Consider the following 14,876-nt stretch of genomic DNA (forward strand, 5'->3'; position numbering starts at 1 on the left):
TTAGGTCATTTACACCAACACCGACATATACGAATACGTATATTCTGTGGTGGTATACGCGATGACTGATGTGGAGTGAAGACCGGGCGGGCGGCCTTCTTTCGTTCTGCGGATCTCAAGCCCCCGCTGTTAAATCTGATTTGGAGTCCGGACGGCTCTCTCCGACACGACCGGCAGCTGTCGGTGGCTCTCAGAGACGCCACTGGAGACACCTTCCTCGAGTAACGTCGATAAGTTGGTGAACTTATATATGCCCCTTGGATAAGCACGCTTGCTTATCAAACGTTGATAAGCAGCGCTGCTTTACATGTCGAGCTGGATTCGCCTCCCTATAAATGCTTCCTTCTGAATCTCGGAAGTTTTTTCCATCTGTTTTCTTCTTCTTGTTCTTCGTCTTGGGTGAGAAAGAAAAGGGGGAGTCTTGGCGGGTTGTTTCTGAGGCGGACGGGCTGGTGCCGCGGATGGGATTTGTGAGGGAAGTACCGGCTGACGCCCTCGTGCTTCCTGGTAGTTTATCTTTTCTCTGACAGAGGAGAAGAGGTGAGTTCTCTGTGAATCTCTCGCTCTTCGTTTTTTCTTCCGTGGCATTTTGATTGCACTGCTTGGAGACGTTCTAAATTCTCCCTTCTTCTCGTTTGCTTTTTGCCGTGTTTTTTTCCTTGTCAAACCTAGGTTTCTGAACTGATTCTTTGCTTTTTCTTTGGTTGCTTGAACTCGGAAATATGTTCATTTTTTCCTGTTTTATCCCTCAATCCGTTGTTCGTTTCTATTTGTAGTTGCTTTGTAAGTAGTGATGCTCTGATTTGTTGTCTGTAGTGTGAGGGTATCTGCCTTCGTCTAGAGAAGAAGGGTTTCATTCATCAGTTTTCTTTTTTCTTCCCTGTTTCTAGCAGCCAGTGTTTGAAGTTCAGGTTTTCCCTTCCGAGGCAGTCTTAAAGATGTCGTCGCTTAGTAGAGAACTCGTCTTTCTGATACTTCAGTTTCTTGATGAAGAGAAGTTCAAAGAGACTGTTCACAAGTAAGTATGTGCTTGCTGTTTTTTCCTCCTTTAATTTGCTGTACTTTTCATGGCCCGCTTTGGTTTTGGGAATGGGGGCGGTTGATTCATTTGACATGATCTTTGTTTCTTAGGCTGGAGCAAGAGTCTGGTTTCTTCTTTAACATGAAGTATTTCGAGGATGCTGTTCACAATGGGGAGTGGGATGAGGTGGAAAAGTACCTCTCTGGATTCACGAAAGTGGATGATAATCGGTACTCCATGAAGATCTTCTTTGAGATTCGAAAGCAGAAATACCTCGAAGCATTGGATAAGTAAGACCAGTTCTTGTTGTTTTTTCATTTTCTTCCTCTGATGTTATAGGGAAAGGGTGAAGCGGAAGGGGAAGGGTTGAAGATAGAGTGAGTTAGCTTATTGTTTCTCATGTTATGCATATCTTTATCCTTCCCGCCCCCAAATTACGGCAGTTAGATTAGTGTTATACACAGTAACTGTGCATATCATTTGGATTTCTGCAGGCATGACCGTTCAAAGGCTGTGGATATCCTTGTCAAAGATCTGAAAGTATTTGCATCATTTAATGAAGAATTGTTTAAGGAAATCACCCAACTTTTAACCTTAGAAAATTTCAGGTATCATTTTCCAACCTTCTTTTCATTGTGGTCACTATTTAAATTTATGCCGTTGGTGTTGTAGTTGTTGCCATTGTGAACTTCATATTTGCTAAACCTTCTGCATTCTATGGAAAGCAGTTTAGGTTTTCATTTGCTTTGCTCTTTTTTTCTTTTTTTTTTGCAAGGGAAAATGAGCAGCTCTCTAAGTATGGGGATACGAAGTCTGCCAGAACCATCATGTTGGTTGAGTTAAAAAAACTCATTGAAGCAAATCCTCTTTTTCGCGATAAGCTTCAGTTCCCAAGCCTCAAGTCTTCAAGATTAAGAACTCTCATTAATCAGAGGTAATGAACTTGATGTTTATCTTGGCTGCTTCTGCAAAGTGAAACCTTGTTTTGCCTTGAGATCCTCAGAATAAGAACTTTGTTTTCCACTATTTCCCGGTGTTTCTAGATGTTTACTATATTGAGACTGATTTAGCAACTAATTATGATTATCTGCATAGGTAGCTCTGGGGGAAATTTATCTTGATGAGTGCTTTAGGTTTTGTTGTACAAAATTACTGGTGTAAATTTCTGGGAAACAATACCCTGATCCTTACTTATCTAGGAACCAATGACATGAAAAAAGTGATGAAATGGAAGAGCAAGAGAACATAGATAGTTACGTGATTGGAGAAAACCCTCCTACTTCTACAGCTATACCCAGTCTTTATTTTTTCCTTTTGGAGAAAAATATAAAAAGCAAGGAAAGTTTTCCTTTCTACATTCAGACCATAGTGCAAAACTAGATGAATTCTGTTCTCAAGAGTCCATGAAAAATTATTTGGCTCCACCCTCCGGAAAGCTAGTTGGATTCACAAGATTTATCTATTTTGCATTAGGATTAGGGTTTTCCAAATGCTTTACTTGGATCCTTTTCTTTGCTGAAGTTTTTGGTTTCGTGGATGTACTTTTGCAGTACCTAATGTCGTTTGTGTTCTGATCCATGGGTCCAAGGCCATGGGAAAGCTTTCCAACCTTTAATTGTCCCATTTTCCCCTTAAAATTGGTCTTGAGTGCACATGTTGTTGATTTCTTTCAATTGCAAACCAAGTCTTTTGATGTTCATATTAAGTAGAAAAATCTTCTCGTTGAAATATCATTAAGATATTATTAGAAATTATTTAAACAGATCTCAAAATGCGCAGACATGCATCATAACTGGTTTTCTTGGCTATTACCATGTTGTGTCGATGTGTCAAAACTATTTCTGAATGTGTTAGTTACATTGGTATCCCCATCGTATAATCTTTTCTGAACAACCATTATCTCTTTTTTCTGCTTGCTCTTTTCTTGCATTGCTTGGAGATGAAGGCTGTTCTTATGAATGCACTAGAAACTTCTGAAATCTAGGATATTATCAATTCTTTTCATGTCCACAAAAAATACAGTGATATAAACTGGTTTTTTTTAATGCCAGAAGGATCCAACCAATTATTTCCAGAAATAATGTGTACTTTTTTACTCCTTGACACATTTTTAGCGCTTGTGTTCTGTTTCTTTTTGCCCTGAAGATTCCAAAAGAAAGAATTTACACAACAGACTAGCTTTGTTACTTTCATGTTTGTGCTGTGCTTTAATTATCTCCAAACAACACATTGGCAAACTACTTTATTGTGAAGAATGGAATGAACATATTCTTTTGTTAGGAAGAAGACAAGTGACAGTCTAATCCTTTCACTTTTTTCATTCTTGCAGCTTGAACTGGCAACATCAGCTGTGCAAGAATCCTAGACCCAACCCTGATATAAAGACTCTTTTTGTGGATCATTCTTGTGGGCAACCAAATGGTGCACGTGCTCCTTCACCTGCAAACAATCCTTTGCTAGGATCCATGCCAAAAGCTGGAGGTTTTCCCCCATTGACAGCGCATGTGGTAAGAGTTTTGCAGTAATGCATCTTGAACTAATCCACCAACTTTAACTAACTTTGTTTTGGGTTAGCCATTTCAACCAGCAGCAGCATCTGTTGCAACTCCACTGGCAAGTTGGATGTCTAATCCACCTACTGTAACCCATGCTGGAGTTTCTGGTGCAGCCATTGGTCTTAGTGCTCCTGGAAATTCAGGTATATACAGCTCCTTATTGGTACAGGAGTTAACAGCGTTTGTGCTATTACACATCCCTTTCATGTTTTGTTGTTGTCTCTGCTTTTGTGAACTTACGCTTTTTCAACTTGGCTTTAGCTGCATTATTGAAACATCCAAGGACACCCCCAACCAATAATCCTGCTGTTGATTACCACTCGGCAGATTCTGATCATGTCTCAAAAAGAACAAGGCCTATTGGAATATCTGACGAGGTAGGCTAAAATTTGCTACTTTGAAGAGCTGGTGTAGAGTTTCTGTGCATTTTCTTCCTTTTGTATATGAACTTGTTGAACAACCTGCTGGGACAAAAATGTTATGGCTTATTCAGGGCCATCTTTACAGGTTAACCTTCCTGTAAATATATTGCCAGTTAGTTACCCTGGTCAGAGCCACGTCCAGGGCTTGTATACTCTAGATGATTTGCCGAAGAATGTTGCTCGTACATTGAGTCAGGGATCGACTGTCATGAGCATGGATTTCCATCCCACACAGCAAACTATACTTCTTGGTCAGCTTTCCTGAGCTTGCCTTCTCTGTTTTTTTCCTTTTGGATCCTTAAGGTCATAATGCCTGATCACATTTCTAATTTCTTCCTGTCTATGTCACATAGGTATGGGTACGGGTGCGGGTACCCGTGTGGGTATGGGTACGGACCATGTTCAAAAAATTTGGGTGCGGGGGTATGGCCGTACACACACACGGACATATATATATATATGTCAAAAATTTTCAAAATGAATAACATATTCATAAATCATGATCCAAAACACAGTATGGAAGTAATTAACATACAAATATATCAACTTTCTTGATTCTCCGTCGCATCATCAAGATTAGAAGGAGCAACAGGTCACACTTTTAAGATATATTGACATCGCTATGGTTATGACTCACACTATTATCAAACAGTCAAGTTATAGAGAAGGGATCGATTTTTGAAACATTGTATGGAAGATTTTAAATGAAAAGTTGTGAGGAACTATGTACAAGAAAGGTTTAGTGTGAAAAAGGAAACAGGAAAAGAAAGGGGGATTTTTAATTTTCAACTCAAAAACTGGACAACTTTGGACTCGGTCAAAGTTGACCGAGTCTGAAAATGGACAAAAATGATCCTGGGTACGTTGACTGTACCCGGTGCTGCGTTGACCGCACCTTTGCCGCACCCAGGGTCATACCCGTACCCGTACCGTGCGGGTACTCCTCCTTAAGAGGAGTACCCATGTGACATAGCTTCCTGTTGATGTATCAAATAAACTTAATGTTGTCTTTTTATCTCAACTATGTTCAGTTGGTACAAACGTGGGAGACATAGCATTGTGGGAAGTTGGCTCCAGAGAAAAATTGGTGGCGAAAAATTTCAAGGTTTGGGACCATGGTGCTGTTTCTATGCCTTTACAGGTAGGTTGTAGCATGGTGATTTGCTTGAAAATGTCCCAAAACTTGTTCAGAATTTTTGACTGAACATTTTTTTTTCCAATGATCAGGCTGCTCTTAGTAAAGAACCTGGTGTATCTGTTAATCGTGTTATATGGAGTCCTGATGGCTCACTGTTTGGTAAGAACATAGAGTCATCTAGTTTGTCTGTCTGGCTTCCAACAGCTTTGTATATCTTAAATCATATATATATTTTTGCTTTTCTCCAGGAGTTGCATATTCAAGGCATATTGTGCATGTGTACTCCTATCATGGTGCAGATGAGATAAGACAACACTTGGAGGTACGTTTGCTTGTTATTTAGGATACAATATTGGGAGATTGTTTGTATTTTGTAGTGCTGCGTATCAGTTAACCATCATCATTATTAGTACTTTTCTTGATTTGGCCATACAATTCTTGTATGTCAAGATTGATGCTCATGCTGGTGGCGTAAATGACCTTGCATTCTGTCACCCCAACAAGCAACTATGTGTCGTAACTTGTGGTGATGACAAGACGATAAAGGTTGTCTTCTGTGACTCTATTTATTCTGGTTTGCAGTAGTGTATGTTCTTGTTATAAAACTCTGCATATTATAGGTGTGGGATGCTGCCACTGGTGCTAAACAGTACTGCTTTGAAGGACATGAAGCACCTGTTTATTCTGTCTGTCCTCATTACAAAGAAAATATCCAGGTACTTGCCCATTTAGTAATATGAGTTGGTTCATCTTACATTTCCATTACTTGCTTTCGAACAATAATATGCTTTAACTGCTCTGGCTCCAGTTCATTTTTTCAACAGCTGTAGATGGAAAAATTAAGGCATGGTTGTACGATAATATGGGTTCAAGAGTTGATTATGATGCTCCAGGTCACTGGTGCACCACAATGGCCTACAGTGCTGATGGTTCAAGGTTCGATTACTACTCAAAAAATTAGGTACTGAGTTGTAAAATTGAAAGCTGGTCATGGAATAAATATCTTTTGAATGTGCTGCAGGCTATTTTCATGTGGTACCAGCAAGGAAGGAGAGTCGTACATTGTTGAGTGGAATGAAAGTGAAGGTGCTGTAAAGAGGACATACCAGGGGTTCAGAAAACGTTCCTTAGGCGTTGTTCAATTTGATACAACAAGAAACAGGTTTCTTGCTGCTGGTGATGAATATTTGATCAAGTTCTGGGACATGGACAATGTTAACCTTCTGACAACCACTGATGCTGAGGCTGGATTGCCTGTAAGCCCTTGAAGGAAAATAGAAAATACCATCTATGTATTGCTTCTTAAAGATTTTAATTTGCAAAGAATGCTCCCTAAACATTCTTCTTGGCAGGCAAGCCCACGTATCCGTTTCAACAAGGAGGGGACACTGTTGGCTGTTTCATCAAGTGATAATGGATTCAAAGTCTTAGCAAATGCAGATGGGTTACGTCTGTTGCGTACATTTGAGAATCGCTCTTTTGATCCCTCTAGAGTTGCTTCTGAGGCAGTAGCTAAGGTCAATAAAGTGGTTGTTTTTTGCAATGTATGATAGATAAATGAATAAGATTACGGCTCAAAAGGGAAAGTTTTCTTGTAGGCACCGGGAATCAATGCTATGATTGTTGTTTCTTCTTCTGGGGGTACAAGCACAACTGCAGATAGAGCTACTGCTGTAGTGGCTATGGTAGCATGTTTTTACTGCAAGCTTTCCATTCAATTGCTATATTGTATGCAAGAACAATGGCTGTCTTTATATCTTCTGCATTTTTACTGATTGATTATTGTTTACTTAGAATGGCGATTCTCGAAATTTGGGCGATGTAAAAGCCAGAGTTGCTGATGACTCACTGGATAAGTCAAAGATTTGGAAGCTTACTGAAATCAGTGAACCAACACAATGTCGCTCACTAAGGCTTCCTGAGAACCTAAGAGCTAGCAAGGTAGGATTACCTACTATGAGGTATATGCTTACAATATTGGCGGCAGATCATGCAAAAATCTGATGCCATTCTTTAGTTTGTCTATGGATTGGTTATTGCAGCCAATATTTACAGCTTTATATCTGAACATCAATGGTTATGGTGAAGGATAGAATGTAGGTCTTGAGGTAGTATTTACTATTTACACAATTCATGGAGACATGTTGCAACTTGCAAACCTTCTATAATTCTATTATTGAATTCTCCCAATTAAAAGTCAATCCTAGGGTTGAAGGCAGAGATAGGCTCCTATTTAATTATTTGGGCGGTTGCACATTTATTCTTGAAAGTGAAGTGTTAACTTTTTAAGAATGGGCAAATAAATTGTTAACCAAGAAATGACTTCCCCTACTTAATGATATATTTTACCAAACCATGTTTATAAATGTAGGTCGTGGTTTTTTTTATTGGCGAGGCATGTGGTTCTTCTTAGGTATCAATTGGAAAGATTGTTTTCTTAGGAAAGTATCTGGGATTCAAAAAAATTAATAAAATACGAAAAGTAGTGGAAATAATTATCAGCTTTCTATTGATTTTGTTATGTTACGTTAATAAAAATTCAAAATAATTATTAAAATGGTAAATGAAACTACAAGACAAAATATGGTAAAAAGAATATTTAAATCTTGTGGAAATTTTGTCATATATTTGTATGAAATTGAAATTGGCATAAAATGTCAAAGTATCAATATAAATACACATTTTCTTCAATTTCTTCCTGTTTGGTGATATTATTGCAATTTTTTTAAAATATAGCTGGTATTTATGTCTATGGACTGAACTTTTTTTATTGGGAACTTTTCATTGTCTTTATTCTACACTTATTTAGCTTCCTTAATTTGGTCCTATCTATGGTTACTGCTTACATGTGCAATGAAGGTCCTATGGTCTTTGCATGCCTTGATCCTTGTTCCATTTGGATTTGTTCTTTTTACGGCACCTGCACTTCCGAAAGCAAGAAGACAGATCTCCAAACAAAGAAAAAAAGCTAAATTTTACTGTGCCAGGACCTCAGGATTTTGGCATGCCGCTGGCATGAAACTCCAGTAGATCAAGTCTTCAGCTTCACATTATATCTTGAAAGCAAATTTTACGTGCTTGGATCTGGTAATTTGTTGAACAAGACAATCTATTGAATATAGACTAAGCTGGCTTAGCCAATGCTTAAAGAGCACCATGACATGGTGTATTACTCTTTATCATATGCAAGAAGAGAAGAATGTAGATGGTACAGAATGTCTTCTTCTATAAGGGGTTAGATTCTGTTTGTACATGGTGGTTACTTTCTTTTTGGAGGTTTGATGTGAATGCATCTATAAACTGAAACTTCTCTGTGTCCCATATGGCTGTTTGCGTGAACTAAGCATCAGTACAATAATGGCATTTATGTTTGATTGGTTCATTGCTTGCACTTGCCTCTTGTTCAGATAGACTAGTGGTTTGTATCTTGCTTGCTACAAGATGGTTTTTAAGCTGCACTGGGATAACAAATTTAAACCTAGATAGTGGAAAATGTGTTCATGCAGCATGATGAGAAACCTAGATACTATCGCATTGAACAAAAAGACCAAGGAAGAAGACACCTAAATGTGGATCCTGCCCATTAGGATGGGATCGACTAACAGTGATTGACCTGCCAAGTCTCCAGAAAATAATCTTCATAAACAGATGCCTCTGATGCGACCTGAGCCACTAAAAGCCTGAGCTGATCAGGCCAACAAACCATCTTTCACGGTTTCACCAGTAGTTCCCCTAGTTCCACCCTATATTTTGAGATCATAAGAAAAAGGGATATGTAATTACTCCAATACTGGGAAACCAATCATCTCTTTTGGAACCTTCTATTTACTTAGGTAGCAGAAAGGTGCTTTTGCTACCAAGAAAGCGAACAGTCAGATGACTCGGATCACAACTTCTGAATGAGCTTTTTTTTTTTTTTGTAAGTAGCTAATCTTTATGTTTCGAGCTAGATCAAGTAAATGCCTCTTTCTCATGCTTGCCGTCACTTCTCGTGGTCGCTACCTATTTTGACTGTGAAGATCACTTAGTCTTGAAGGCTCGTCAGGGGCCTGACGCCTGTTCTAATTGAGTGAGTGAGATCCAGTCCAATCATAGTAGCATCACATCTGCAAGAGAGGTTTTCCACTTGCTTGCTTCATTTCTGACTACTAGGCATTTGAGTTGTTTATTTCCTTCACTTGCCAGTGCTCTCTCTCTCTCTCTCTCTCTCTCTCTCTCTACACACACACACACATATACATATATATATATATATATATATAGAGCGAGAGAGAGAGAGAGAGAGAGAGACAGAGACAGAGAAGCATGAGGGCACCAATCATGAACAGTTTGATCTATCTGTTTGGACAGCTTAAAATTTGCCAGTTAAGCAACTTGTCATGGTTTTATATGCTAATGAATTCCAATGAAGTCAAATTATGTTGGGAGCAAGGAAACCTAAGATGAGCTAGTTAAGCAACTTGCCATGGTTTTATGCTAATAAATTCCAGTGAAGTTAAATTATGTTGGGAGCAAGAAACCTAAGATGAGCTTCGTGCATTTGCTTCCTGTTTTGATATCATTTTCATTGTGAAATATAAGAAATTATATCTTCATTCTCTCATTAAATGATTTGTCTTCGCGACAGTATCTGTGTAGAACACTTTAGACAAGTTATTTCCCTTGCAATTGTTTTGGTTCTGATCGTCCTTGTAATGACTGCAGATATCAAGGCTAATTTACACTAATTCAGGTATTGCCCTTCTGGCACTAGCGTCCAATGCCTTTCATCTGCTCTGGAAATGGCAGCGTAATGACCGGAACACTAGTGGAAAGGTAAAAAATTTGCAGAAGACAAAAACTAACTACCTCCTCGATAGTATTTTCTATGTGCATATTTCCTTAGATTTTTCTCCTTATGCAGGCAACAGCAAGTATCCCACCTCAACTATGGCAACCACCAAGTGGCATCATGATGACTAATGATGTAACAGATACAAATCCTGAAGAAGCTGTTCCTTGCTTTGCACTGTCCAAAAATGATTCATATGTCATGTCAGCTTCAGGTGGAAAAATTTCTCTGTTCAATATGATGACATTCAAGGTAAGCTAAATAGAGGATGTGCCCAGTTTACATTTTCAGTCGAACATATATTGATTGTTACCTGCATTTACAATGTGCAGACAATGACAACTTTCATGCCACCACCTCCAGCAGCAACATTTCTGGCGTTCCACCCACAGGATAACAACATCATTGCTATTGGCATGGATGACTCCACCATCCAGATTTATAATGTTCGAGTAGATGAGGTAATACATAACAATCAATAAATAACCCTCTTCTTTGTCTGTTGAAGTATTCTAAAAGCATTATCATGATTCAGGTGAAAAGCAAACTCAAAGGCCATTCCAAAAGAATCACTGGCCTTGCATTCTCAAACTCTTTGAACGTTTTGGTGTCATCAGGAGCTGATGCTCAGGTAACAAGGTTTTCTCCTTTGAATATACAGGCTCTCATAATCTGAATGCATTTTCTGTAAGCCTTCTTGCTGGCCAGGGTGCACATAGACATATTTAATATTTACAGAAATATTGGTTCCACCATTTGTACCACCTGCACTTTCTCCTTCCATTGTGGTTTCACAAGGGTGATCAGTTTTCTTCTCCACCTGCAGATATGTGTTTGGGGAACAGATGGATGGGAAAAGCAAAGAAGCAGATCATTGCAGGTCCCTGCTGGCCGGACACCAGCTCCACTGGCAGAAACTCGTGTGCAATTTCACCAGGATCAAACACATTTCTTAGTTGTTCATGAGACACAGATAGCTATTTATGAAACAACAAAATTGGAATGTGTAAAACAGGTATTGTCATAGTCCTGTGCGATTTTCTTTGCCAATCAGTCATTTTTGCTAATTTTTTTATTGAACTTTTGTCTGCAGTGGATTCCACGAGAATCGTCTGCCCCTATATCCCATGCTACATTCTCTTGTGACAGCCAGTTGGTGTACGTTACCTTTGTAGATTCAGCAATATGTGTGTTTAATGCTGCAAATTTGAGATTAAGATGTCGAATTAATCCAGCAGCCTATCTTTCCGCTAATGCCAGGTAAGCTTTTTTTCCATGTTGTCATTATAATGTTTTAGAGATCTGGATAATTCAGCTCTTCTTTGTCTCTCTTCTCTCTCTCCCTCTCTCGCACACACACACAAAGGACTTTTTTCTTATCCAGGAGAAGTTAAAGGCACTTAGTTCCTTTTGTATGACTAAGGGAAATATGGGCATGCAGCCTGAGATTTTTAAAAAGAATATCATACAAATTACCAGATTTTTGGGTGCAACTTCCAAGCACTAGCATTTTGTCTAAATACATGTCTGATTGTCTAAATACATGTCTGATGGATGATTATGCCGTTTGCATAGACGATTTCTTTCACGTCATATTGGAAGCCCTTGGCTATTGCATTTGCCTTTTCTTGGTTTCATCAAGGGAGGTTCTTGAATGCCTTTCCCAGCTTTTGTCTTATTTTATTGGCAGAACTTATCCTCCTGCTGCATACTTTTCTTTGTTGCCTCATAATCTCCCTATGATTTATACCTTTTTCATGCCTTGCTCCTCTGGCGCTTCCTTCTCCCACCTAGACACCTCCATGTTCTTGGAACTTTTTTCGTGGTCCCCTACAGCCATTTGCCTGCCAACTTTCCTTCTTTCTCATAATGCTTATTGATTTGCCTTCGGGATGCCTTTTGATACTCAAGGAATGTGAAAGCAAGCAGATTGAGGAAGAAGCCTGTCAGCATATGTATGACTAATCAAAACATTTGCCGGAAAGAAATTGTGGATCTTTTCTTTGGAAAAAGCAGTATCACAAAGTAATCGAAATATGAATATTTTTTAGACTTGGGAATCAAATTGTTCCAATTGATCGGCAATGAGCATATAATAATACTATTCACCAACTAATATTTTCTAATTTGTTGAACCAAGAAAAACATTCTTATTTTTGTTGGAATTATACATGTTAGAACTAAGGATGAAAATTGGCATCAGTATCTTAAAATTCACAGAAAAAAACATTCCTTGGTAACACCATCATATGCTTGATTAAATGATTGCATGAGCAAGCAAAATTCTGAATGCCTCGATTAACCAAAAAAAAAAAAGTTTTTGTTTCTAAAAGTTTATGCATCTTAGTGTTTTAACCATTATCCTTCACTTCAGTTAAATAGGTCAGTAACTTATGGACATCTCAAGCTTTTAATTGTAGAAAATATGTTGCCTCTTAGTGAATGTCCAATTATCTTGCCCACAGCCTGCTTGGAGAAGCATGGTTCTCTTAGTATGAACAGTTACCTGCTTTCGGCTTCTAAAAGTGGCTTAGGACAAGCTAGTTCTTGGTGATACTTAAAAAGCTTTAGGTGCACATTACTTAATACCCATTGAAACACCTTTCTGCATTACAAGAGAAAGGCTTTTCAAGGCTGCTAATCTGTGCATTTAGGTAGTGTTTGATAGGTGAAGACATTTCTCCCCTGCATAAGTTTTGGCTATCGTAAACTTTACCATATTCAAATGGATAAAGGGAAGAAGTTTGTTTTGCATAATATTACTCCTCAATTGGTCCGATCAATTAGTGAGTCCTTTTCATCATGCTTGCTTCATAATGAAGGATATTGAGGAACTAAGTTATTTCTCTGCATTAATGTCCCTAAGCACGAAAATTACCTTATCTTCCTTATTGTTGTTTTGCTGTTCTGTCAGTATTCTACATGGATCACTTATAATCAAAATGAATGTTCAAGTTTCTAGTGCAGAGGGATAATTTGCTTGAATTTAGCTTAAGTATGATCCTTATTTGAACTATTTGCTACTTTCCCATGCATGTCTAATTTTCAGTAAAGCCACATCTGAACCCCCCACTGTATCCCATGTCTGCATAATGATCATGTCCTTGATGCGTTTGCAAGTTTACACAATTCCTTGATTATGGTTGAATTGACTACACTGATAAATTGATCACCCAATGTAGGCCTGCTAACATTCTTTGTTTTACAACTTTTGGCTTTCTAAATTGATAAAATAATATTCTTTTGCAGTTCCACTGTTTATCCCCTTGTCATTGCTGCACATCCATCCGAACCAAGCCAGTTTGCAGTTGGCCTAACAGATGGAGGGGTTCATGTCTTGGAGCCACTTGAGTCAGAAGGAAAGTGGGGCAGCAATCCACCAGCTGAGAATGGTTCTGCCAGCACCATGTCTGCTGCTCCATCTGCGGCAGCAACTGGGTCCACAATAGACCAGCCGCAGAGATGACCAAAATTGTGGAAGTTTTTGGTCTATTCTTCGCCTTTCTAAATTCAAATGGGTGGGGGATATAGCTCATCAATCTTCTTATATAGCATTTATTTATAGGGCATATTATTGGGGGATAGGGATATTGCTGTTTAGGCAGTCTTTTTTTCCTTCTTTCCTGGTCCTTTCAATTTTTTTTCGCTTTTCTTTTTCTCCGGGCAACTAGCTCCGCACGGCTTACTAAAGGGGAAGATGGTGTCGTTGCTGGGTTCCGTTCTTTGTTGCTTGGGTTTGATGGCATGTTGTATTATTTGTAGTAGAACATTCAGCTTAGCTATAAGAAGCTTTCATGTCATCTTCCTCTTCTCCGTGTGGTGGTGAGCACCGGTTATTATCTAAGAATCATCCTCAGGCTTGTGCAGTGTAACTTGTTATCACGCATCGATCCATGGATGTTCCGGTGGTGGCTGGAATTTTACAGATCTTCTAAGTCCCTTTTTGTGTTAATAATTTGATTTGGCTCTTTGAAGTCAAACTAAGAGGTGGTAATTGCATGTCCGCATCAGATGTCAGTGCAAGCTTTCTTAAATACTTTCCCTTTTTTCTTCACAAATAAGAGCAATAGGTCATGCAAGTTCGTATACATGTGACCAATCAAGTGAGACTATTTTAAGTCATTCTGAAACATAAACGTTATCGAATACGGTATGAGCAGCTGACTTGTAAGGTGGTTTTTTAGTGAAGATAGTGATGATCTTTTTGAAGAGACATGAAATGCTATTATAACAAGTAGAGAACGACGACTCATGAAGCGTTTTTTTTTAATTGAGATGGTGATGATATTCTCTGTGCGTGTGTGTGTGTGTGTGTGTGTGTGAGAGAGAGAGAGAGAGAGAGAGAGAGAGAGAGAGTCATTTTGTCACCATTTGATCCCTACCTATGTAGCCCATGTGGTCCTAACTTGAATTTTCTTTATGAAAGTTTATCAGGAAGACAGTATTCTTGCTTAGGGAATTTACCTTTTACTTGTGAGGGTTAACATGCTGCAGACTGCAGTGTAATCAAGACAAAACCTCGTCAACCGGCACCACCATAACCTTCGGCGGCTCTTTTAGAGGCGGGCCTGTTCTAATTAATAGGTGACACTTGTCTCGAAAAAAAATGCATTTGCTTTTGTTCCAAAAGCAGAAGCAAGCACATCTGTTGGTATAGTGAAATATAACCCGAAATGTTTATTGTTGCTCCAGGCAGTTTCAGGTTCGGGAATTTTTTTCGTCGTCCAAGTTGGCATCAAGGACTAGCGGACTAATCCGTCACCATTATCAATTCCACAATAACTTCACATGAAACGTCCCCAAGTTGAAGAAGGTTATTGTAAGATGTTAGGCCTCTTACCACAGTATGGGGTTGTTTGGGAACAGTAATATTATGTTACTGCCTCATGTATTTAACTGGTTAGATTCA

At 38.8% G+C, this 14,876-nt stretch overlaps 1 protein-coding gene across 1 annotated transcript; it reads left to right on the top strand.

Annotated features, from left to right (window-relative positions):
- Nucleotides 1-361: 361 nt before the first annotated feature.
- Nucleotides 362-13,767, top strand: LOC116252480 (protein TPR3-like). Its single transcript, XM_031626771.2, has 26 exons — nt 362-540; nt 894-1,018; nt 1,132-1,311; nt 1,516-1,629; nt 1,797-1,955; nt 3,351-3,528; nt 3,596-3,719; nt 3,838-3,953; nt 4,084-4,249; nt 5,030-5,139; nt 5,226-5,295; nt 5,385-5,458; nt 5,587-5,682; nt 5,757-5,852; nt 5,945-6,072; nt 6,158-6,392; nt 6,489-6,653; nt 6,735-6,821; nt 6,931-7,077; nt 9,841-9,951; nt 10,040-10,219; nt 10,300-10,428; nt 10,503-10,598; nt 10,794-10,982; nt 11,061-11,227; nt 13,217-13,767. The coding sequence occupies exons 2-26, from the start codon at nt 939-941 to the stop codon at nt 13,431-13,433; spliced, it is 3,414 nt and encodes a 1,137-aa protein (XP_031482631.1). The 5' UTR covers nt 362-540; nt 894-938; the 3' UTR covers nt 13,434-13,767.
- Nucleotides 13,768-14,876: the final 1,109 nt, after the last annotated feature.

This window comes from Nymphaea colorata, chromosome 4, assembly GCF_008831285.2.
Source record: "Nymphaea colorata isolate Beijing-Zhang1983 chromosome 4, ASM883128v2, whole genome shotgun sequence".
NCBI classification, from domain to species: domain Eukaryota; kingdom Viridiplantae; phylum Streptophyta; class Magnoliopsida; order Nymphaeales; family Nymphaeaceae; genus Nymphaea; species Nymphaea colorata.